This window comes from Trachemys scripta, chromosome 24, assembly GCF_013100865.1.
Source record: "Trachemys scripta elegans isolate TJP31775 chromosome 24, CAS_Tse_1.0, whole genome shotgun sequence".
NCBI lineage: Eukaryota > Metazoa > Chordata > Testudines > Emydidae > Trachemys > Trachemys scripta.
In genome coordinates this window covers 8,133,544-8,156,448 of record NC_048321.1, presented here as the reverse complement: position 1 = coordinate 8,156,448, position 22,905 = coordinate 8,133,544, and the positions used below count along the sequence as shown (strand labels likewise).

Below are 22,905 nucleotides of genomic sequence, written 5' to 3'. Positions count from 1 at the left end.
GGACAATCTATGGGGGAGGGAGGGGGAAATGGGGACAGAAGGAAAACCATTACTTTTAAATGCAGTCATTTGAGCTTCTTCCATACAGACCATACCATGGCAGCATCTTGTTCTTGGAAATGATCCAAATTGAAATTTAACAGTTCACACGGAATTTGGAGGAGTCATTCCAGGTCCTGAATTACCAACCCCACAGCTTCCTTTTAAAAAAATAATATCTATGAACCTGGAAGAATCTAAGCCATGTTTTCACTGCTAATGCAGCTGCCGTGACTTGGTGAGATGACAGCATGGGGATTTCCGAAGTATGCTGAAGTATTCAGAACACTACATATGATCCCTTAAGGTTTAAGGCCCTGAAGTTACAGCTGTATCACCTTAATATCTGGATTCACTTTCTGGTTGCTGGAAAGCAAGTGTCCAGCTCCAGCAGTGTACAGAACATAGAATATCAGGGTTGGAAGGGACCTCAGGAGGTCATCTAGTCCAATCCCCTGCTCAAAGCAGGGCCAATCCCCAGACAGATTTTTGCCCCTGATCCCTAAATGGCCCCCTTGAGGATTGAACTCACAACCCTGGGTTTAGCAGGCCAATGCTCAAACCACTGAGCTATTCCTGTAGTGCAGTAGGTTGAATTATTTGCTCTGTGTATTGAGAGCTTTAACATTTAACGTAAACTATTACTAAAGTGTGCACAGAATCCAAGAGGTCCATCTGCATGGCATTTCTCTGCTCTTTCTGAGCAAAACAAGGACAGCCAGGCCTTCTAATGGCAGGTTAAAGAAATGTACAAGAATGAAAGCAAACGTCCATCCCCTGTCTAGTCCTCTGTGGGAAGGAAGCAGGACTGTGTTCAAAGGAGTAAAAAAATATTTCCTGTTTCTTTACCTGCATTTCACAGGGCAAGGTGATCCATTTAACATTCATGTAACTGTGCAGCAAATGTAGTTTTGCTTCCAACGATAATGTCACACTGAAAAAAAAAAAAATATATATATATATATATATATATATATATATATGAAACAAAGTAACAATCCAGGATCATTTTAGTAACTGGGGTTCTATTTTCACTATATGGAGATTTAAATTACATTTTAATTGCCTTTTTCTTCTATTAAAACTTGCTGGCTAATTTTTATAATGTAATAACTGGATCAAAAGATATTTTGAAGTGCTCAAACCCTTATACGACTAGCATTTATGTAAAAAGTTAACTGGAAAAATCAGCTTAATTTAAGCCCCATATTCAGGGTTTGTGTAAAAAGGAATTTCTCAAAAACACTTCTGTTCACACTAGATTTGTAAAAGTTATTTCACTGAACTTTTTAAATTCAGATTCTTCTGCAGTTGCAGAAACTTGGACAAAACTAGTGCATGAGAACCAGAAAGGAAAACTGACCACGCACTAAAAACTTTAGTTTTATCAACAAAAAAAGGCAACAATTTTCTCGTCTCTTTGGAAATCATTTACATTTTTCTGATTTTACAGAACGTGAAACAAACAAATGCTACATATTCTTTCCATAAAAGAAAATAGCTTAATAGTGGCCACAATGATCTCCGTTAACTGAAGCTGAAAAAGTGAAGTGGTCACATACATTTGCTGCATACTGATTTCTATCGTCGGTGTCCCTTTAAGAGACAGCAGCAATACAAGAGAAATTTGAGCATCATCCAGCATTCTAACTCAACCTTAGTAGCACGCAGACATATCATGGCTCTGTTCCTGCCTACACAGAAAGGGGAGTTATGTTGTTCTTTGGCATACCAGGGGATAAATTCCTATGAAATTAACAAATCACTTAAGAGATCCTGAGGAAGCAAGGATTAGGTTACAGCAAACATGCACGTGCAAAGTCAAAGAACAAATACATCGTGCCTTCAATTATTCAGGAGAGCTCTATCCTTTAACTGGCTGAAATTTACGAGACTGTAAAATGTTAAGACACTTGACCACACTTAAAGGGTCTTAAAGAGCAAAAGGTTAGTTAATTTTGTCCAGTAGAGGGGCCTTTAAAAATAAACCCATTTGAAGTTCTGGAACTGAATAAAATAAGGCTTGTTTAAGCCTGTGCAAGAATAGACACAAGACTGAGCTGTAGAAAGTTAACTAGTGTCATTGAGTTTTCTGTAAGCTTCCAAGGTCCTCAATGAGATTCTTAGGCCTGGTCTACACTGGGGGGTAGTCGATCTAAGTAATGCAACTTCAGCTACGTGAATAACGTAGCTGAAGTCGACGTACTTAGCTGGACTTACCGTGGTGTCTTCACCGTCGTGAGTCGACTGCTGCCTCTCCCCCGTCAACTCTGCCTGTGCCTCTCGCCGAGAGGGAGTACAGGAGTCAACGGGAGAGCGCTCGGGGATCGATTTATCGCGTCTAGACTAGATGCGATAAATCGTAGTGAAGACATACCCTTAGCATCAGAAACTTTTGTACTGTAATTATGTAAAATTAAATTACTGCATGTGAAATGTGGCCAAATTCAAAAATATTTTTCTGTATTCATTTGGCATACAGGATTATTTTTGTATTAATGTTAAAGCTGGTTGGGAAATCAGCGTTTCCCTCCACAAAAATATGACTGTTTTCAGTCAAAAGCCATTTTTCACAAAAATGTCTATTTGGTCAAAAGGCAATTGGCCCTTGAAAATACATTGCTAGAAAATTTTCTACCAGCTCTAGATCTATAACTTCAGAGAGGTTACATGCTCCATATAACCTACATAAACCTGCGCCTACCTTAAGTACTTTGATCTTAAATACTTCTCCCCACAGTCTCATGGCCTTACAATAATTGATAGCATTTGAAAAAAGGGCTGCTACATCTCTACTGATGATTTTCACACACCAAGCACAAGTTTGAAACAAGATGCTAGTAATTAAAGTTTCAGTTATTAGCTGGGGGATGCTAGGCGACAGAGCAGCTGCAGTCAGGCAGTTTGATTTCCAGCTGAGAACTCACCTTGCTAGTTTGACATTATCAGTGTCATCTCTGTCCCACTCCCATTCTTTCCCAGGATCCACAGCAAAGTGCACAGGAAGCAGTTTGTGTTCAGAGTCAGTCAGAGGGATCACCGCTGTGATGGAAAGAGGAAGGGCAACTTGTTTAGGGCCAGAAAGGACAAAGGCCTGGCCAACAAGGTGGAAGTGGACAGAGGTCGTGGGGAGCAGAAACGGCAAATCACCGTTTACTATTTCGACGGGGCATCGTTTTCTTTGGAAAGCGAAGAGAGTATTAGTGAAAAGCTCTGGAGGATGAAGCCAAATGTTGATCTACACAGTAGGTACAGCACGGACAAAATAAGCTTCCTTCATATCACCCAGCCCGCCAGCGTCCAGACCCTATCCCTGGGAGGGTCACCTTTCGCAGTCAGTGATTCAGTGTCTCTCTGGCTCAGCCTTTGACTGACTACTGAGGAGGGTGTCAATTTTGAGGGTGGCTTGTGCAATGCCAAAACATGCCCACGGCCTGGGATCTGTAGCGTCTCTTAGACTGGCCACCAGGCAGCCTTATTGCTCATGACTTAAAGTCACCGGTCTTGTTCGATAAATAGAGATCCTGTTTTTCAGGGTTTATTAATTTAATTTGGGGATGGTGGAGGCGGGTTTTAAGCAATTTTTGAGTTCTACGTAGACGTCTAAAAATTAGTTTTTTTCCAGGGCTCTTTGTATATACTGAACTGAGTAATCTGTTCACAACATTCCCTAGTGTGCTTTAACATAATACTGTTTCAAACATACCCCACTAGGGAACCTTTAATGCGCACCAGCAGGGTCTACATGCACCAATTAACATGCAATACACTAGTGCTCTCTAGAAATCACCCCCACCCCATGGTCCACATGACTGTTCCATGAAGACAAGCCTTTTGACACAAGTAGCCATTTCCGGTGTTTTTCCTGTGTCTACTGGATTTAAAAACAAACAAAAAAACAGACTTTTTTTGTATTGGGCCGTTAATTGGTGAAAACCAAAAATCAGAAACCTTATGAGGTACCTTGATCTTTTGTGGGTTCCTTCTGCTCCATGGATACTAGTGCAGAAAAATGGGCTTGATCATATGCCAATACCAAAGGAGAGCGATGACATTTGTTGGCTGGAACCTCCAGGGGCAGATAGATGCCTCCAAACGGTATAGGAGCAAATGCTGAAAAGAATTTATACTGCATTATTTTTCAGAATAGATTATTAAGAACCATTTGTACTGAAACCTCTGACAGACCGAGCCAACTTGTTTCACCTCAACTTTCACCTTCACATTAGATCCATCTATCTAAATTATTTTACCGGGGAGGAGGTAACAGACACCGCCACATTAGAAAGGATAAAAACAATCAGAGGTGCACAATTGCGGAATTAAATTTATCTACGCACGCTTCTTTTCTCTTCCACAAACACCCAAAACTTATACACACGAGATCAGTAATTGATTCATCTTTTCTGACAGGAAATGAAAAAGTCTGCTAGTGGAAAATTATGTTCACGGGGAGTGGAATTTCCCTTCTGCACAGGAGTACATGGGGGCAAAGAATTTGGAAAATAACAGCACGTACATGCTGTCTCAATGCCTTCTTTGAGACCTCATATTATAAGGTGTTTGTGGTATGCCTTAGAGCTTCCATCGGAACCAAACTGGTTCACTGCGGCAGCTCTGCATAACCCAGAGCCAGCGCAATGCATCTTTTCTCCTTGTCAATTTCAAGGTACAAAAAACCCCTGTGGAACTGAGTGAAGGGAGGAAGGAAGCATTCCACTAAATTGCACCACATACATTTGAATTAATAAAAGCAACTTGGCAGTGGAGCGAAGGGGACTGCAAATCTGTGGGACTTACCTTCTCCCCCAGAGTCTCGCAGCATAGTGTCTGCCACTACTACAATAGGCCTCTTCAGCACATGGGCAAGAACAAAGACATGGAATTCCTCCAGGCTCTCGTATACTGGCTCTTCAGAGCTGTCAACACTTTGGAAATAATGAAGAGAAATGTGATCAGCCCTTCACCTCTTTCACCTTTAAATCGCTTGCTTTACGAACAGACTCTGAACAAAGTGTATATCAAGCATCCGCATAGCTCATATTAATATCAGATGTGGGGAGGAATAGCTCAGTGGTTTGAGCATTGGCCTGCTAAACCCAGGGTTGAGAGTTCAATCCTTGAGGGGGCCACTTAGGGATCTGGGGCGAAAATCAGTACTTGGTCCTGCTAGTGAAGGCAAGGGGCTGGACTCGATGACCTTTCGAGGTTCCTTCCAGTTCTAAGAGATAGAACTATCTCCATATATTATTATATTAGATCAGAGATGGGGCAAGCAGCGACTAAACCGATTTGAACTTTGGGCCAGTATAGATCCAAATCCAAACGACGAGACAAATGACTCATCTCCAATAATACTAAGAAGTGGCACTTCTAAAGGGCCTTTCATCCTAAGGATCTCAAAGGTGGCGATTATTCCTGTTTTTCAGATGGGAAATGGAGGCAGACAGCCAATCCCTAAACCAGTTAGAGGGCTGTAGTGCTGACGAACTTCCCTGCCACCTGGAGCATCAACACATCTGGTGCTGCAGTGCTCATTCTGAAGCCCCAGTGTTCCCATGCAGAAGAAGGCTGGGACAAGGTTACACAAACACGAGTTGTGAGCCAACAAGATCCCTCTAAACTAGAGAAACACGCCTCCTTAAATGTGTGTTCTGTGAAGAGAAAGCGTGCTCCACCATCAGAACATAACAAGGATTTCATGGTAGCCTTTGCAGAGACATTAATCCTTAGGAACACAAATACGTAGAAGATTAAATTTCTTTCCTCTTCTTTGTTAAACTTGGTGTGTGGCTATTTTTACTTTAGTCTGCCATCTGGCTGAGAGGTCAGACAATAAATGAGAATTGTACAAACACTAGAGGGCATCAGCTAATTCATCTGGGCCTTACTCATGAGTGAGGATAAATAAATATTTTAGATTTAGGGCTCACCTACATAAACAATTCATTCATGGCAAGCTGGGGTGTCAATCTACCTGCTCTAGCCTGCCGCAGCCTGTCTGTGCAGACCCTGCTGATGGGCATTAACATACCGTAGATTCATACCCCAGCTTGCTGTGGACTAAATGTTTGAACAGACAAGCCCTTCGCTAGGGATAGCTCAGTGGTTTGAGCATTGGCCTGCTAAACCCAGGGTTGTGAGTTCAATCCTTGAGGGGGCCACTTAGGGATCTGGGGCAAAATCAGTACTTGGTCCTGCTAGTGAAGGCAGGGGGCTGGACTTGATGACCTTTCAAGGTCCCTTCCAGTTCTAGGAGATGGGATATCTCCATTAATTTAATTTAATTTAGTATTTGTGAAGTATCAGGGGTAGCCGTGTTAGTCTGGATCTGTAAAAAGCAACAGAGTCCTGTGGCACCTTATAGACTAACAGACGTGTTGGAGCATAAGCTTTCGTGGGTGAATACCCACTGTGTCAGATGCATTTGAGTAAGTTTTAGTGAGACAAAGCGCTGGCTAGAACCAGACTACACAGAGAGGCACTGCTGCGGCTCCCCATCATGGACCATTGTGCTCGGCCCTGTACATACACACCATAAAAAGATGACCCCTTGCCCCAAAAGTTCACCGTTTAAGGAGGGATGCGCCTGCAGCACCTTCTGGTCCCAGTCCTGAGCTCCCCACAAGTAATTACTGCAAGTCACGCACCGATGGTGTCCAGTGAGTTTTACGAGACCACTAAACTATTTTGTTTTTGAACCGAGGGCATCTCAGGGGGAAAAGAAAAACAAAAGACTACTGAATTATCTGACTGGGCCGCCAACCCCCTGTGGCATCTGTCATCTTTACACAGCTGTCTTCTACCTACCCTCCACAGTTGCCTCCGTTTGTACCATAATGCATGCGGGGCTCACTGGATGCAAGTTTGATTAGCTCATTCCATTCCTTTTGCCACTCCTCTTCTGTGTAAACAAGGCCAGACTAAACAAAAAACAAAAAACCCACACAGAATAAGGGTTTACCAACTCGCTGAAGCAAGCTGCTTTAATTTGCCCCAGCATCGATTTCTCTACAGAATTTTGCAAAGGCTACCGATAGATTTCATGCAAAAGAGTGTACAGTGATATGATCTGGAGGTATACCAAGTAACCAGAACACATAATATGGTTAGAATCAGAATCTACAGTTCATGTGAAAGATAATACGTTTCTGATGCACCAATATTTAAAGCCAGAGAATTGGAATAAAACTTAAATATCCCCAAATTACACCAAAGGCATCTTGATTCTAAGCATAAAGGATTGCCTAACCTATTGATGAGAGAAGGCAGCAGGAAATTATAACTGGATTAGCAGACATGCAGGTTTTGCTTTAGAAAGCAATTTACCTTCCCTTCCTACTGAACAAGAAAGCCAGCAGCAAAGTGTCCAGAAAGGTCCCACATGATTCTCAGATATTATTGATTCTTCGAGGTGTTACCATTAAACTGAGTTTACATTTTCAGTCCCACTTTCATTTTAGTCTGCACACACTACTCTAATGCTTTCATTTATTCATTTCATTTCAGTTATGAGCACAGATTGGTCTCACATATATACAGCACGATTCTGAAATATCATGGGGTCTTCCAAAAGAGACTGGCGCCCTATTGGCCAAAACACATATGAAAGCACAATCCTTGCCCTGAAAAGCTGATAATCTAAAAAGATTATTGGCGAATGGCATTACACAGGTGCCATCTTGACTACGTTTTCATTAGCTGTGGTTTTCAGAATTATATCATTCAGTAAGAGTTATATTTTGGGAATAAGGAATCTTCAACCAGCCCTCTTGGCTGAAGCTCATATGTTGCTATGTTAACATCCAACATGCCCACAAAGAGGGACAATTTAAGGTAAAAAGTACCAGAAACCATCACATCGCCAAACAAAAAAAGGAGTCAGACTGATTTTGAAGTTAGACTACACAAGACGTTATGCCAAACTTACTAAATCAGATTTCAGAAATCCAATTTCCCAGGACTGGAATGGGGGACTGCATGGGAGCATGGTGTATTCACACCTCTCTGCTATCTTGTGCTCCAGAATCGGAGCTTCAGTTTTAGAAAATTAAATCACTAGTCTTATGAAATCATTCAAAACGTGAACCAAGAGGAACCAACACAGCGATGTCCGCCCCTGCTGGTCTCGGGGAGATGTTCACTCAGAAGTATAACGATGATATCATTTAATCGTCAACATTGTGAAGTATTTCACAGTTGATCTAAGCATGTAAAGAGGGGGGAAGAGCTTAAATTGTGCAGATCGGCACAATCCACTGTGCATCTACAATGTACATGTCATTACAGTGAGCTTATTTGGGGATGGGGGGAGCTTGCACCACTAACCTTTTTTAATCCAAACCCCAACTTACAAGTCAACAGTTCAACTGCACCTTTAATATTTCCAACGGGATGCTCCACTTTCACTGAAATGAAGTCACTCCACTCAGAGATACCAACGCTATTTTAGTATCTTACTCTACACCCAAAGAATGTTTTTGCTTGTTGGAGAACATGCTTCCCCAATTCTCCTAGGGCTTTTACTCATGAACATAAGAACTGGTGGCAGCCATCACCTGAACTCTGGAATGTCAGTCAGTCACCAGGCGAACGGTCAGACAGATCTTCCAAACAAAGGGACTAGCACAAGCTTGTCTTTCATAACACTAGAGGTCATTAAAGCACACAGGATAATTGTGCTTTATTGGCCGTCTACAGCTGGGGCGGCACTCAGATGCCACAGACTGATGAGGTGCTGAAACCTATGCTTTTAACATTAAATGATGAAAAGTCAATTTGTGTTTTTAAATATTCAGTTTTAACAAGGATGGCTCTCTTTCTAAAGCGGGAAATATTAATCTTAAAGTCTTATTTACTAATTACCTTTTAAAAGAATCAAACAGCTCTAAGGAAAACATACTGTGTTCTTTAGCACCTAAAACACAATGGTATTCTAACTAGCTACTCAAGGACATCTGGTAACTTTCCACCCTGACAAACATACGTCCTTGCTTTCCTGGGCTAGTGTCACAACTGTAATGGTCTTTTAATGTGGTGAGAGTGCGAATTTCCTTTTTTGGTGGTAAAGTCCACACAGCGCTCTGACTGAGAAGTGTCTCTCTGATCTTATCACAAGAGAAGCCTACACAGAGTATGATGCATTTCTTTTCTCTGAAAGAACTGTTTTGTTGGTAGTGACAGGATGTGATCCCTAATGGAGGCACAGTAGGAATGGCTGCAGCAAATCGTAATTTAACAATACGGGGAAGTATGAGCTTTCACAGTCACGTTGTATTATCCTATTTATACTGGATCTCACTTGGGAACCTAACGCATCAGGAACAACAACGTACACCAATACTGCTAACACAGCTATAAGTTAACAGAACACCCTTACCATATGAAAAGAATCTCTTTAAAAGTTTCACAACTGTACTGAAAACGGATGGCTACTTCCCTTCGGAGCGAGCCAATTCACTGTGCATTATGGATTTGCCCAAAATTCACATTAAATGTTTAAAAAGCAAAACTTTCCCCAGAAGAGGAAGCAGCTCCCAGAACCATCTAAAATTGTCCCTGGACATGCCTCCTCGAGTCATAACTAAGAACTCAGTCTTAATTCCTTCTCCTACCTCTTTGTTCTGCTGTGTTTGCTGCCATCGCCACCGCCGCTTGAGGGCTTCCCTTTCCACACCTTTATCCATTAAGGTATAAAGCGATTTGCGAAGCATGAGATCTCGATCGTGGAAACCCCACATACCTACATGGGGGAGGGGAGGAAGGAAAGAGTATTAATAGCCGTTGGCCTTTCTCCAGCCTCTGCCTTCTGAAGATGTGTCTCACTAAAGCCTTACAACAGTCCTGTGAAGTAGGGAAGTGCAGTAGAACCTCAGAGTTACGAACACCTCGGGACTGGAGGTTGTTCGTAACACTGAACAAAACGTGATGGTTGTTCTTTCAAAAGTTCACAACTGAATATTGACTTAATACAGTTTTGAAACTTTACTATGCAGAAGAAAAATGCTGCTTTTAACGATCTTCATTTAAATGAAACAAGCACAGAAAGTTCCCTTACCTTGTCAAATCTTTTTTTTTAATTTTCTGTTTCAGCGGTTTACGTTTAACACTGTACTGTATTTGCTTTTTTTTTGGGTCTCTGCTGCTGTCTGACTGCATATTTCTGGTTCCAAAGGAGATGTGTGGTTGACCGGTGAGTTCGTAACTCTGGTGTTCGTAACATTGAGGTTCTACTGTATCCCCATTTTACAGATGGGGAAACCAAGGCAGGTAGATAAAGTGACTTGCCTAAGGACATCTCAAGAGAGTCAGTGACAAAGTTAGGAATGGAACCCAGGAATCCTGACCCCAAACCCCTAGCTTATCCACAACACAACAGCTGTACAGAATTTTTCTGTAGCACAGAAATATGCAAGTTCGAGTTAAAGTTGCCACTTTTAATTTAAAATACCAAAAAACTCATCAATGATAGTATAGTATTGTGTCCATAAATTACTTGAAATCAATCAAGGGGCCAGGATAACATCTATTTACAGGAGGCAGGCTGGCTTCACTACTTATGAACGGCACCAGTCCCATATAGGAAATACTCCACTTCTGTTGACTTCACTGAAGTCAGAATATTATAGCAACATTCAGGAGATTAGATCACTGGGGACTAAAACTTGGGCTTCTAAAATGGTCCCAGTCCAGGAGGCAGCATCCTGTGTGTGGGGAAGGAATGGGTGGTTCTGCTACTTTAAATTCCCTTGGCAGATACAGTAAGCTTTGCCAGAGGGAAGGGTAGAGACAAGTATTCTCAAGCTTCTGATCTCTTAGGTGCTTATCTGGAGAATCTGAGCACCTCACAATCTTTAACGTCTTTATCCTCACAACATTCTTGCTATTAGCTTCACCTTGCAGATGGAGAACAGAGGCATTGCGAGACTACATGAGCTGCCCAGGGCCACACAGGAAGTCTGGGACAGAGCAGGAATTGAATCTGGGACAGAGCAGGAATCTCCAAAGGCCCAGGCTAGGTTCCTATACCACTAGACTATCCTTTTCTCTCTGCATAAAATGGACTAAAACCAGAGGATAAGCTACCCTAAAGCAGAAGAGGGTCCCCTGTTTATACAACTCCCCAGCATTAAAGTCCCTTTGGTCCGCTGAAGCCAATGCCTTGGGATGCAAGACTTTTACTGTTCTCTATTACCCATGCTCTCTCCTTCACTATTTTTATTAGCTTGTCCCACCCCAATCTGAAAGCCCACAATTTCAAAAGCTGTCCACCGCTATTAAATTGCAGCTAATTTGGCCCTATGGAGATATCACCTATTCTCTGGAAGTTATGGAAGTCATAACCATTAACCTAGTCCAAAGAAGCCTTCAGCAGCTTGCTTTTGCAAACCTTAGTGGCAGGCACGGTTCATGCCACATATCAAGTCCATACAATCTTATCCTGAGATCTGAGTCTCACCGCAACGGTGATAAAATATTGAACACTGTGATTTTTATGCAAGATTGACTATAAACCTCAAGCTACATTATTTCAACATAACATTACTATTTTCTAAACCAGGGGTGGGCAAAATTTTTGGCCCGAGGGCCAGATCTGGGTATGGAAATTGTATGGCGGGCCATGAATGCTCACGAAATTGGGGTGCGGAAGGGGATGAGGCCTCTGGGGTGGAGTCAGCAATGAGGAGTCCAGGCTGGGGATTGGGGTGCAGGAGGGGTGAGGGCTCCGGTTGGGGGTGTGGGCTCTGGGGTGGGGCTGGGGATGAGGGGCTTGGAGTGCAGAAGGGTGCTCCGGACTGCAACCGAGGGGTTTGAAGGGTGGGACGGGGATCATGGCTGGTGCAGGAGGGGGTCAGGGGTGAAGGTTCTGGGCAGTGCTTACCTCAAGCAGCTCCCAGAAGCAGCGGCATGTCCCCCCTCCGGCTCCTATGCGGAGGCGTAGCCCGGCAGCTCTGCGCGTTGCCCTGTCCGCAGGTGCCACCCCTGCGGCTCCCTTTGGCCAGGGTTCCTGGCCAATGGGAGCTGTGGGGGAGGCGCTTGGGGCAGGGGCAGAGTGCGGAGAACCCTTGGCTGCTCCTACGTTTAGGAGCCGGAGGGGGGAACAAACCGCTGCTTCTGGGAGCTGTGCAGAGCGGGGCAAGCCCTCGACCCCACTCCCCAGCTGGAGCTCGAGGGCCGGATTAAAATGTCTGGAGGGCCAGATGAGGCATCCGGGCCATGGTTTGCCCACCCCTGTTCTAAACAATGCAAAGAATATTCATTTACTACCAAAAAACTACTTTCATAGTGGGAGAACATATTTTACCCTTCATACATTTCGTTCAGAAATCCATGTCTAAAAATAGAGACACTGCAGTGGGGTGGGGAGAACCAGGAGTTTTAAAATAATGGGACTAGGACAAAGTGGGGAAATGCTACATGCTTCGCTTTTAAAACAAATTAAAAATTAAAAAAAAAAGAAAGAAAAAATCCTTCTCAAGTAGGGATGTTGGCACAATAGGAACTTTTTATTCCCTTCTGCTCTTAGTTCAGTCTTTCATGGAAACACCAGTTCAAAGAATCATCCATGACTTCCCCACAGCTGCATATCTACCTCATTACTCTGACAATACAAATCCTTTGACTGAAAAAAACCCCAAGCCCATTAAAAATGAAAGACAGGCTTAGTTTGCATCATCCTGAAAGGATGAACGCTGTTGGGGAAAGAATAAATCTCTTCTAGGGGTGCGTTCAGAAAAAGGCAGACAGGTGCACAAACCAGAATTCACTGCCCCATCCTAGGTTATTCTGGACTATGTAGGTTTTCAAGAAGGGAATAACACACACACTTACACAGGGCCTTTCAAACTTTAGTTGTGTCACCCTCCTGTGAAGCAGGTGGAAAATGGAGGCACAGAGAGCTGAAGGGATGTGCCCAAAACTACAAATCTAGGATTGGAAGTCAAATTCCTGACTCCTATTCCTGTTCTTAGATCATCTCCCTCTCTGAAATGTAGCAAGTTTTATTTCTCTCCTTTGATGACCCCTCTTTATGTCCTTTAGAACATGCTATGCTGTTAAGGGAGGAGATAAAAATCAAGTGAGCGGTTGGAAGTTGTGCCTGCAAAACTTCTCTGCATCTGTTGATACCCAAGTGTCAAAAACTGATCAGTCACGACTGTTATTCACTTCACCATGAATTGTTTTGAGGTCTTACCCAGGGAGGCAGCATGAAGCAGGCAGTTCCCGTCACCTGTTGTCGCCAAAGGAAGTAGCCTTTGGCAGCTGGGATCAACGTTAGCCCACCAGTTCAGGCGACCTGTGGAAATATTTCAGAGACCCCCCACTGTAAGCTCATACTTGACACAGGAAGAACAATCGTCGTCTTTGCCTGTTCAAAGGCGAAAGGTGGAACGGATTGTAGCTTGGCCTGTCTCAGAGCACCCGACAAACAGGAATAAGCAGTTATGTATCCGCTTTCCAGTGGGGAAGGGAGAGGGGAACAAACATATTTCATAGCATTTTCTGACCTAGATGACCCTTCCCCGCCCCCCCATCTGTTTTTCAGCAGAGAACAAATCTATCTGAAGAAAAAAAATAAGGAAGGAGCTCAAAGTAACAAGTAAACCGCCAGAGAAACCCTCTTACAGTAGTAGTTGAACAGCGAAAGCGTCATTATGGCTCAGTTGATACCAATCATGCAACTCAGCCAGAAGGATGTGGGACTCAAGTTATGCCTAAGTAGATCGAGGTGGCCCATACTGCTGGCTGTGTCAGCTTTTGAATGAGACATTGGTATTCTCTGTGGCTGGATCTGATGAGGGCCCTTGTGGAAGTTAAAGATCCCTATAGCACTTTAAACAAAAATAGCAATTGGTGTCTCCAGGATCAGAGACAAACTTCCCTGGCCACTCTGGAAAGCCAAGCCCTACCATCTGTACACATATTAAAGATGTAAAAGGGAGGAATACGAGTTGCCATAAGCGACAAGTACATTAGGCTACACTGACAGGGGATAATAGGGGAAGTACAGGGATGGTGGGGTTCTATCATCTTTTCCAGAAGGTGAATGGACAACCAACTACAGTCTAAACTAACATGCACGCCAAACAAATCCATTCTGCAAGACGCTCAAACATTTAGTGTCTTTCATCAGATGTCAGGTTCTTTACAAGCTTTAATACAGTACATTAAACCACACAACACCCATGTGAGGTAGATTACCATATTGACCCCATTTTACAGCTGAGGACACAGGCAGAGAGGGTGCAGTGACTTACTTGAGGTCACATGAACTAAGGGGCAGAGCTGGAAACAGAATCCAGGAGGCCTGGGTCCCAATCCTGAGCTTCAGCCTTGAACAATTTTTCTGCTGATGTTCAACTGCAAAATGCTATTTTAGTTTCTCCTGGTGGTTTCATCATTCATATCTTAAGCATGCAGAGGTATACCGTACAATGTTCTTTGTCTCTGTTCGCCAGTTCAGGAACAGGACTTGGTGAGATCAATGAGTTTTCCCAACTAAGCAGCTTTGAAAGTCTTTCCCCACACGATCTTAGCAGCCAATATGTGAACTGTCAGATTAGTGCTTTAGACAGTTTAAAAACTGGGAATCCGAGCTCTCAGGTAGTATAAAGCATTTGAATCACTGCAAATCAAGATATGGCCTCTCGGATCATGGGAAAAGCAAACTGACTTTGAAAAATTAATATTAAGAATCATGGTCATGTGTAGTGTAACTGGAAGGAGTTGAATCTTTGTTTATATGAAGAAAACAAAGTTAGTTTACAGTAGTATCCAGCAGAGAAATCTACAGAAGTGTTCCAAGCCATCTTTAAGCAGGATTCGGCTCGCCCTGTATTTTAAACCATGTCCTCTAAACAACGTGTTCCCCAGCTCCCAATGGCCACTGTTAACGTCTCCACAATAGACCAACTGAATGTCAATCAGCAGGCAATAGGCCTGCGTGCCTCTATTCATACTCCAAATAAGTGGAATCAGCATGTGAACCCGGCTTTAGAAAAACTAGGTCTCTTCCCAGCACTGCAATTTAGCTGTCTGGTCCACAGAGTCCGTGAAGAGTCTCTGCTAGTTATTAGATACAGACAACACTTAACTTAGGAACACACATTTCTTGTGATTTTTCTTTGCAGTTTGACCAACAACAGATGCAGAAGAACTAAATTAAGGAAGTTTTATCACCACAAAGGGATAAACAGAGACAGCACAAAATGGAGCGCTAACTGCAATCTGATGCCAGTCATTTCTTTTCCTGGGACTAGAAAAGGAATCCACTCTAGATGAAAACTGTTTAGTACACAACCTCTCAAGACAATAGCGCCACTCAGAAAAGCAGGCTATTTTCAGTCAATATAGCTTCTGGCACAGCAAAGTAACAACCCTTCGCCAAGTGGAATGGTGCCAGAAGAGTAAATTGAGAAACAAAACAGCTTCTGACAAAAGCTAAACAAAATTTAACACTGCCGTAGTGACTTCTAAGCCTTTTGTCCACTTCACATGTTTTCCTGGGAATTTGTTCCCCTTGCAGCTACTAAACTTTAACGCGTACAAGGAAGTTAACTTTCCTGGCTTTTAACTGTAATGCTGGTTAGTGTCTGACTAGATTGTGCAGTCTCAGGCCTGGGCTACATATAAAATTTAGATCAACATAGCTATGCTGCTCAGAGGTGTGAAAAACCTCACATCCCTGAGAGCCAAACCTATGCAGACCTAACCTCCAGTGTAGACACAGGTAGGGAGATGGAAGAGTGCTTCCATCAACCTAGCTACTGCCGCTCGGGGAGGTGGATTACCTACAGTGACAGTAAAACCCCTTCTGTTGCTGTAGGAAGCGTCTACACTACAGCATGACCGTGGCATAGCTTCAGCACCGTAGTTTTGCCTCTGTAGTGCCCATAGTGTAGACATGGCCTCTCGCAATGCAACACCAGTTTAAAGTCAGAGGACACACTTTAGAGAGGCATTTTCTATTTGCAGCCTGTAATCAGGATGTGCTACATACACCCAAAGGGACATACGAGTAGCAATTTGTACCTATTTCCACATGTGCCAAGTTATGCAAAAGTGGGCACCTCAACTCCATTCCCTTAAAACATTTCCAAAACCCATTTCTGAATGTTTTGCTTTTTCCAAGGTGATGGAAAGACCAAGATACCTGCTAAAAGTCTTGAAAACAAGATACCCAGATACAATTAGAGAAGTCTATCTTAAGCTGTGTGCCCAGCGCTAGCCCAAAAGCAGGCCAGTTCTCTCTGCAACCTTAGCTCGAGAGATACAATTACACTACAAGTGGCTTTGGTTAGCAAGTCAAATGAATATGAGCACTGAGAAGTACAGCTAACAATAACCCAGGAATAGTTTATTTTGTACTTCCAGTGAAAATCCCAGTTTGCTCTTTTCCAACCTCAGACCTATTATGCGGCCTTACCATGGCCTAGAGATGGATTTCAGGTAATAGGTAGTTGAACACTGTGGCAGACTTAAGTGTAGGGAGAGAGTAACCACAAGTACCTAAAAGGTGCCGACACTCAAACCACCTGTCACCAGAATTGCAGTAGCTAGTGGCTTTAGAGACTAGCAGGAGATGCACATTTCAAAGGGTTCAAAGTTTGTATCAAATGCCAACACCCAAAGTCTTAAAAGATCTGATTTTAAACACCTAACTGTCCATCCATTTTTTTTAATGTTATATAAAAAACCTCTGTAGTGACTCTTAAGCCTTTTCCCAGGAAAACATGTGAAGTGGACAATTTGTTCTCATTTCAGCTGCTAAACTTTAACATGTACAAGGAAGTTAACTTTCCTGGCTTTTAACTGTAACTCTGGTTAGTGTCTGACTAGGTTGCGCAGTCTGGTTGAAACTACAGTAAATAACAGAATTATCGGACACAGATGAACACTATTTGTTGGGGTAGAGTCAACATGGCTTTTGTAAAGGGAAATCATGCCTCACCAATCTATTAGAATTCTTTGAGAGTGTCAACAAGCATGTTGATTAGGGTGACTGTGGATATAGTGTACTTGAACTTTCAGAAAGCCTTCAACAAGCTCCCTCACCAAAGGCTCTTAAGCAAAGTAAGCAGTCATCGGATAAAGGGGAAGGTCCTCTCATGGATCAGTAACTGGTTAAAAGACTGGAAACAAAGGGTAGGAATAAATGACAGTTTTCACAGTGGAGAGGGGTACATAGCAGGGTCCTCTTCTGTACTGGGCCAGTGCTATTCAACCTATTCATAAATGATCTGAAAAAGGGGATAAACAGTGAGGTGGCAAAGTCCGCAGATGATACAAAATAACTCAAAAGAGTTAACGCCAAAGCTGACTGAGAGGAGTTACAAAAGGATCTTACAAAACTGGGTGACTAGGCAACAAAACGGCAGATGAAATTCAATGTTGATAAAGGCAACTCTACATACAAAATGATGGGGTCTAAATTAGCTGTTACAACTCAAGAAAGATCTTTGAGTCACTGTGGAGAGTTATCTGAAACATCCACTCAATGTGCAGCAACGATCAAAAAAGCTAACAGAATGTTAGCAAGGGATAGATAATAAGAGAAAATAATGCCGCTATGTAATTCCATTGTATGCCCACACCTTGAAAACTGCATGAAGTTCTGGTCGCCTCAAAAGGAAGCATTTCTTCACACAAAGCACAGTCAAACTGTGGAACTCACTGTCAGGAGATGTTGTGAAGGCCAAAAGTATAACTTGGTTCAGAAAAGAATGAGAAGTTCATTGAGGAAAGGTCCATCAATGGCTATGAGCCAAGATGGTCAGGGACACCACCTCATGCTCTGGGTGTCCCTAAACTTCTGACAGCCACAAGCTAGGATGGGACAACAGGGGACCACCAATAATTGCCCTGTTCTGTTCATTCTCCCTGAAGCACCTGGCATCGGTGACTGTCGGAAGGCAGGATTGTGGGCTAGATGGACCATTGGTTTGACCTATTATGGCCATTTCTTACTTTCTTAGTATTTGTACTACAGTAGCACTTACAGGCTCCAACTGTGGGAGCTTGCCCGGCTCCGTGAAGCTCCTGGAAGCAGCAGCATGCCCTCCTCCAGCTCCTACGCGTAGAGGCAGCCAGGGGGCTCCACACGCTGCCCCCGTCCGAAGCGCTGCCAATGGGAGCTGCGGGTGGTGGCGCCCGTGGACGGGGCAGCGTGCAGAGCTGCTGGGCCATGCCTCCACATAGGAGCCGGAGGGGGGGGGGGACACATGCTGCTGCTTCTGAGAGCTCCTTGAAGTAAGCGCCGCCCAGAGCCTGCACCCTGCCCCCCTCCCGCACCCTAACCCTCTGCCCCAGCCCTGATCCCCTTCTTGCCTTCCGAACCCCTCGATCTTAGCCCAGAGCACACTCCTGCACCCCCAGCACCCTCACCCCCCCCACACACACACACACTCCAATCCCCTACCCCAGCCCTGATCCCCCTCCTGCCCTCCGAACCCCTCGGTCCCAGCCCCCCTAGAGCCCGCAGGCGGAGCCCTCATCCCCTCCCACACCCCAACCCCCAATTTCAGGAGCATTCATGGCCCGCCTTACGATTTCCATACCCAGATGTGGCCCACGGGCTAAAAAGTTTGCCCAAGATAAAGAAAGGGTGGGGTGGAAAGAAAGTCATTGCCACTCCTAATTTACAGATGAGGATCTGAGCAACAGAGAAATCAAGGGAGCTGCTCATGGTCCAGAGAATCTGGAGCAGAGCCAGGGACTGAATGCAGAACTCGACTCCCACTTCCTTAGCCACAAAACCATCCTTCCTCTGTAACAAGAGAGCACAGTAACTACCACGAGTTACTTGTCCTCTTGCGTCTCAGACTGACGCGACCAATTTAACATCAACGCCCACCACCACATTGCTCATTTACTGTTGGGCACATTTTTTCCTCCTACTGAATCACTGAGCATTGGGTGTGTTGGGTGGAATCAAAATTTAAAGTAGGTTAAGAGAGCAAAGAAATGAATAAAGAGGACAGCTTGGAAAGTGCAATTAAGAGAACTGGTGTCTATACTGAGGCGAGTTCTTTTAAATATTAATCATAGCTTCTGCTTTTTCACAGTTCTTGATTATGTATTAAATAGTAGTTAACTCACCCCCTGATTCTCCTCATCAAGGCTAAGAAAGCCCACACAAAACGGATTTGACAGTCTGAACATTTTTACCTTTGAAATTTGACAGCTATGATGAGAGCCTATTCCCATGTACTGATGCATTTACAGTTAGCTCTCTCCTTGAACACGGGGCTTTTTCAACCTTTCAGAAAGTTACGTGAATTTAAGGCTCATATAAGATGCTGAGTGACAGCCCCAGAGACACAAGTCCTGTATCTATAGAAAACGTACAGTAGAGGCAATGGTGTAGCACAAACTTCACCGGCAACTTGACCAATGTGGCTTAACCCTTGAGGAACCATCTCTATGGAGTTAATTCCACATCAGGGCCCATTCAATCATTAGCCTCTCCACTGAGAATGCCAACAGAGGGTCCAATTAGCACAAAAGGCAGTCGGGGATAGAGGGGTGGGGTTTGCAGCATGGAGCACCTGACCAGCAAGAACTGGAGAGGCTATATATTTTATTACAAATTCCGTGAGTGATCCAATCCCCAGAGAGCCATTAGAGACGCTTTTGAAACAGTATGGAACTAGCAATGAATCAGACTTAACTGTGAACCTCTCTCTAGTAACAGCCAGTCTAGCCAACAACATACTAGCCAGAATATTTGCAGAACCTCTGAAAGCTGAAAATGGATGATATGTAGTGCTTTGGAGGATGGCTTGGAGAAGCGTGTATGCATTTGTTTGAATATTAAACCTAGGCAAAAGGTAACACCCTGATAGAAAAAGACCTTTATTAAGGCCAGTGGAAGTCTTGTATTGATTTCTCTTATCGCCCATTAACAAATGGGAGGTTTCCATTCTGAGCATAAGACATCTGTTTGCCATTCACTCGCTGACTCTTCATCAGCAGGGTAAATTGCGTTCAATGACAGGACATGCTCCGTTCTAACCTCATCATACAGCAATTTCGAATCGTCTGCCTACAGATGGCGATTCACAGATGTATTACCGTAACTTATAAATAGAAGAAAGCAGAAGTTCTCTTGCCAATATGCGGTGGGGCTTTTTTAAAAAGCTACTCAGCATTGCTCAACTGATCTCTAGGGAGGACTGACGGTCGTGTGATTAAGGCCCAAGTCTGGAAGAGAAGATCTGGAGCCTATGCCCAGCTTTTCCACAGTTTTCTATGCAACCTTGAGCAAGTAACTTCACCTCTAGCTGTACAGGAAGGAAAATACTTACAAGGTGCGTAGTAAGACTGAGTCCATTAGCGTTTATGAAGTGCTTCAGGATGCTCAGAAGGAGAAATATTAAAAGGTCTGATTCTCAGGCCTGGTCTACACTAGGAAATTAGGTCGGTATAACTACATCGCTCAGGGGTGTGAAAATCCACAAGCCCTGAACAATGCAGTTAAACCAACTTAACTCCCCTAGTGTAAACAGTGCTAAGTGAGTTCTCCTGTTGACCTAGCTGCTGCCTCTCAGGGAGGTGGATTATCTGCATCAGAAGTCCCCAAACTGGGGGTGCAGCCCTGTAGAGGGGCATGGAGGAAAATTCAGGGGGACGCAGCGGGCCCAGGCCAGTCCCCATGGGGTCAGGGAGGGAGCACCATCCAGCCCTGCCCCCAGCCTCAATTCCCATCCCCGTGCCTGGCCCCGTCCCCAGCCTTGGAGCAGTTCTGCACCTAGCCGGGGTCCGAACTGCCGGGTCCCACCACATCCTGGCAAAGGCTTCGTTCCCGGCCCCAGTCCTTCTCCCAGCTACGATCCCCTTATCCTGTCCACGTCTCCTCCCCTCCTGAAGCAATGGTGCCGCTCCTGGCCCTGGTGGAGTGGGAAGGCGAGTTCAGGGTCAGTGGGGCCATGACCCTCACAAGTTTGGGACCACTGACCTACACCACCAGGAGAACCCCTCCCGTTAGCGTCGGTAGCGTCTTCGCTGCAGCACTACAGCTCTGCATTGTTTTAAGTCTAGACAAGCCCTCAGTTACAACAAGGCCTGTTTTCACCACTCTGGCAGGGTAAAGAAGCTTTAAAGTGGTTGTCAATTACACTGCCCTTTTACACAACCAGTAGAGCAAAGGGTCCTTTATGTAACTGAGAATTAGACCTTAAGCTTATGTCATCCACTAACGATACTGCACACTAACCTCACAATAAAGGAATTAATTTAAAATCTGAGAATGAAACTCAGGTGTTGTTCTGAATTAAGTTTGGAACATTTGAAATGTTGTTTAATACACAGGATATTTCTATATTAAAAACAAATGCCTACAGTATTTAAGTTAAATAAATACAGACTGTAGTTGTATTTCATCTTCAAAGCGCCTTCTAGACATCTATTAATTCAGTCTATCACCTCTATCACCCCTCCAATCTGATAGGAATTACCCTATTACACTCCAGGGTCTGCTCCAGCTCTACTGAAGTCAATGGGAATCTTTCTACTGCCTATAACCATAGTAATTCAGGAAAGAATCCAGGAGTTCTCACTCCCAGGTCATTGGTCTAACCACTAGATACGTAACGTGCTCTAGAGTATATAAATTCTGCAAAATCACTGGAATAAAATATATTTGAGTTACCCAGTTACATTTTGAAATAAAATTCTCCTCAATCATGTGCGTGTCACACATTCCAGATTAAAAAAATGCATATCTAATATCCATCTAGATATGACCCCAGGCTAGGATACATGACATTTATTCTCATTAGAAAGAATGGCTTCACTACTGCTGAATGGCAAAGCCACAAGTAACAATATCACCCATATCAAGTGTCAATTTCCAAAACCTCAGAATATTTATTACAGACACACTCAAACAGATTCGGTCTAAAATTTGACCTACCTTAAAATGTATGTTACCTACTGAGGAAAAAGTCTTTTATTTAGAAATGTGTATCGGTGGTGCAGGCAAAAAAGGATGAGTTAAAGTGCAGAGAGGTTTAAAAAATAAAATTCACACAGCAAGGGGGTGTTAGAACCAGATTAGAATTTGGAAGACTTTATCTCCAAGTCTTCTGCCCAGATCCTTTTAAAAAGAGGATGATTTTGAAGAAATCTCAAGTTTATTAGCTTGAGTCACCCAGATTGTAATAAGCTTCTAAGACATCAGAATTCACTAGTCCCCTTCTCCTACTTTATTCAGGGTTTCCCACACCCCACCTCTAATGCTTTTATTACAGCAGTCCAGTATCTGAATTAAGCATCCACTACGGAGACGTAGGATCTACCCTGTGCGCACACATAAAGCATGCCTACACTGCTGGTGGTGATTATATTTGACACAAATTTTCTGGCTGCTGGAGTGTGGAGATCAATGTCTATCATGCTGACCAATACCGTCTCATTGCTTCCTTATACTCTCCTGTCTATTTGTATCCATCTGTTGTCTCTCGTTATCTTAGATTGTGAGCTCGAGGGCACGGACTGTCTTTGTTCTATATATGTACAGCACCTAGCACAATGGGATCCTGGTCCACAACTAGGGCTCCTAGGTGCTTCAATATTACAAATAAATAATAATAATAATAATAATACACAATACATGTTGGCTTATACATTTCATGCTTCCACCCTCTAGAAAGCCCTGGTAATGTGTGTGCGTCCCCTCATACACAAACCAAATCTTACTTGCAGACTGCATTGTAACCTTTCATCAATAGTGAGACAGGGAAATAGTGTGTTGAAACCATAAACACATCTGCACTCACTATGGGCTTGTCTACACTACCCGCCGGATCGGCGGGCAGCGATCGAGCCAGCGGGGGGTCGATTTATTGCGTCAGAGGCGATAAATCG

General features: G+C 43.7%; 1 protein-coding gene across 1 annotated transcript in view; it reads right to left on the bottom strand.

The window, feature by feature from the left end:
- The window catches only part of OTUD7B (OTU deubiquitinase 7B), a 74,702-nt gene that overhangs the window by 5,514 nt on the left and 46,283 nt on the right, over nucleotides 1–22,905 (bottom strand). Inside the window, exons 5-11 of the mRNA XM_034756475.1 lie at nucleotides 13,235–13,336; nucleotides 9,654–9,781; nucleotides 6,850–6,962; nucleotides 4,840–4,967; nucleotides 4,003–4,152; nucleotides 2,967–3,081; nucleotides 889–973 (exon numbers count right to left, since the gene is read on the bottom strand). Coding sequence (XP_034612366.1) covers nucleotides 889–973; nucleotides 2,967–3,081; nucleotides 4,003–4,152; nucleotides 4,840–4,967; nucleotides 6,850–6,962; nucleotides 9,654–9,781; nucleotides 13,235–13,336 — 821 coding nt within the window. The remainder of the gene's footprint in view (nucleotides 1–888; nucleotides 974–2,966; nucleotides 3,082–4,002; nucleotides 4,153–4,839; nucleotides 4,968–6,849; nucleotides 6,963–9,653; nucleotides 9,782–13,234; nucleotides 13,337–22,905) is intronic.